At 37.7% G+C, this 2,946-nt stretch overlaps 1 protein-coding gene across 1 annotated transcript in view; it reads left to right on the plus strand.

Annotated features, from left to right (window-relative positions):
* Positions 1-1,681: 1,681 nt before the first annotated feature.
* LOC106884441 (acyl-coenzyme A thioesterase 8) overlaps positions 1,682-2,946 on the plus strand; it is a 20,205-nt gene continuing 18,940 nt past the window's right edge. Inside the window, exon 1 of the mRNA XM_052973139.1 lies at positions 1,682-2,174. Within this exon, the coding sequence (XP_052829099.1) occupies positions 1,927-2,174 (248 nt within the window). The 5' untranslated portion in view covers positions 1,682-1,926. The remainder of the gene's footprint in view (positions 2,175-2,946) is intronic.

Here is a 2,946-nt window from a genome sequence, read left to right on the forward strand (position 1 = left end):
AATGGAAATTTGGCTGTCATTTCTAGCACATCGCAAGACAACCCTACTCGTTTCTTTCTCATCCTCGTATGTACTGATGTTTTTCAATATTTTTCTCCCCATAATCACATTTATGCTATAAAAAAATCCCTCAAGATGAAGAAGATAGGCTGGGGAGTTAGTCATTAGACTGTGGCCATGCTGGGGCACTGCCTTGAGGAATTTTTAGTCGAATGAATCAACTCCAGTACATTGTTTTTTAAAGCTTGGTATTTATTCTTTTGGCAAACTGCAAGCAGTGGTGGGGGGTGGGACAAACACGGACGCAAAGACACACACACAAACACGACGGGCTTTTTTCAGTTTCTGTTTGCTAAATCCAGTCACAAGACTTTGGTCGACCCAAAGCTATTGTTGAAGACACTTGCCCAAAATGCCATGCAGTGGGACTGAACGCAGAACCATGTGGTTGGGAAGCAAGTGTCTTACCATACAGCTACGCCTGTACCAAATGGCTACGCCTGTGCCTATATAGCCATGCTTGCTCCCATAAGCCTCCTAAATTTTTCTAATCTTCCCCATTCCTGCTTCCAGGACCTGAAACTAGTCTTGTTACATATTACTAATTTTTTCCAGGTGTCACAGGTCCACGCGACCAAACAAAAAAATAAAAATAAAAAAGAGAGAAAAATGTGTGAACATTTTTAATCGAATGAAATGGTGAGCCTGGAATCCTCTCAAATAGGGACGTGTGAAGAAAATTAGATGTGTCTGACTCCAGTTGAAATTATGCGGTTGCACGAGTAACTTAAATCTATGGTTATGAATAGCAGAAGATGCAATATGATTAAATTCGATCTTGCAGAAAATAAGTTCGTTCACGAAGCATTTTTCAGAATAGAGGAGCTGTGCCGGTAACGGCAAAGTTCTTGTCATCGTTGGCAGCTCGCCTTACCAAGGTGTCAGGTGATGCCCATGAGCAAGTGGTTCCCAAAGTGAGCGTTAATCCCCACTGGGGACGTTGGGGAAAAGTGGGGCGATAATGGGGTAGCGATTGATGTAAAAAGTGGGGTGATGGTAGGGTAGCGATTCATGTAAAAACAACAAAATAATGGCTTCATTACTTTAAGTTTATTTGTGGAATACAGTTGTTTTGAATTTGCTTCACAAAGAGGTCTATGTTTGTGATGGTTAGTTGGGGTGAGGGCGGTAGGAATGTGGTCTGGGTGTCAAGGAGGCAGCACCCTAAAAAAGTTTGGGAACCACTGCCCCTGACTGTGCTTGACTGTTCCAACGCCTTAGCCTCGCCGTTGCCCTTGGTAATGTAGCGAGCGTGTTGGCTTGCTTCAGTAGGTTCTGTTGATCCCCTCAGTCGGTTCTATTAAACCAATCGAAGCACTTGGTGTTGCATTGATGTTTTATTTTACCCTTTTCCTTTCTTTTTTCTCTTTCATTTTCTCGTTCCCCTTTTCCCATTTTCACTTTTGGATATTGGTTAATCGGATATGTATACACCAACATTATACATACATTACACATGATTAGTTCTAACGATATTATAAAGTTGTCTCTGACTTTAAATAACAATAGAATAAATAAATTAGTAATTTTTAAAAATTTTAGTCTGGTAGCTGCAGTTTAACGTAGCTTTTAGATGAGGTACGAAAATATGACATTAAAAATGTTTTAAATACAACTATTTTATCTTGAATGCAAAACGAAAGTAACCGGTATAAAATACAAAGGTTATGTATTGCAAGCGTTAACCGTTTGACATAAACAAAATGTGGCAGTAGGGCTGTTCCGTAACGATTATATAACAACAGTTTTTTTTAATTTCAAACAAGTGAATACATTGACTGATATTTTGTTTTGCGACCCTTTATGAGTAAATAAGTAATACATTTTCTGCTCTAAAACTTAAATATAATACCTATCGTTTTGACGATGTTGATAAATCGTGTTTTATCGAAAGTATATAAGCGCCTGACCATGTCACTCGAAAATAGCATTACTTACACGCCGTCTAGTTCTTTACAATTTGATAGTTTAGTAAATTCACGTAAATACACTTCATCTGAGACAGAAGTAGATTATTCTTCTCCCCAGAAATTTATGGAATCGCTTGGAGTTAAACCTGGGAAATTTATTGAATACGCGCTTGGAGTTACGAATGTGGAACCTGGTGTGTTTAGGTAAGTTTAATGTTTTTTAGGCACATCGGTATTAATAGTAAAAGTTTTGTGACAAGGTTGCTGTTTTCGATTTTTTTCTTGTTTTGATTTCGACAATTGAGATTCAGATTTTACCATAAAGACTCATTTAAAAATATTAAAAAATATTTAATATCTTTTAGCAGAATCATTTGCCCGTCGGACAAAATGTTTTGCAGCATTTCTTTTGGATTTACGCTCTGGGTTCAAATTCTGTCAAGGTCGCCTTTGCCTTTCACCAGTCAATATAAAGATCTTTATATTGACCACGAAATTTTATACAAATACCTTTCCAATGGTGTAAATTACGATTACAAAGAAATTTGTTGGCAAAATTTTTTGGAAAGGGGCGGGGACGAGGAGAGGAGTTTCAGCAAAACGGAGTTTCGGATTAGACGGCCCACACGTTTTATTTTCTCCGTTTTGACGGGGATTTTTCCATATTTTTTTTTCAACTCAGTCTTCGGAATGATGGGAGGCATCTTTTCACGAAAGAAAAAAGGAAAAAATTTATTATTTTTGTATCACTTCTGCCACCCTTGTCTGGACCGATTTTGACCAATTTTTGTCCTCCTACGCACTTAAAACCCGCGAGGGAAACATTTTCTGTTTAAAATATTTTGCGGAAAAATTGAATACAAGGATAAAAGAGGGAAGAAAAAGTAACAATGAAAGCAAGAGTGTTGCATATTTTTATGGGATGAAAGGACACGATGTTCCAACAACTGACAATTGATGCTGGTAGTTTATTCTA

Source organism: Octopus bimaculoides, chromosome 1 (genome assembly GCF_001194135.2).
Source record: "Octopus bimaculoides isolate UCB-OBI-ISO-001 chromosome 1, ASM119413v2, whole genome shotgun sequence".
Classification (NCBI taxonomy): Eukaryota; Metazoa; Mollusca; class Cephalopoda; order Octopoda; family Octopodidae; genus Octopus; species Octopus bimaculoides.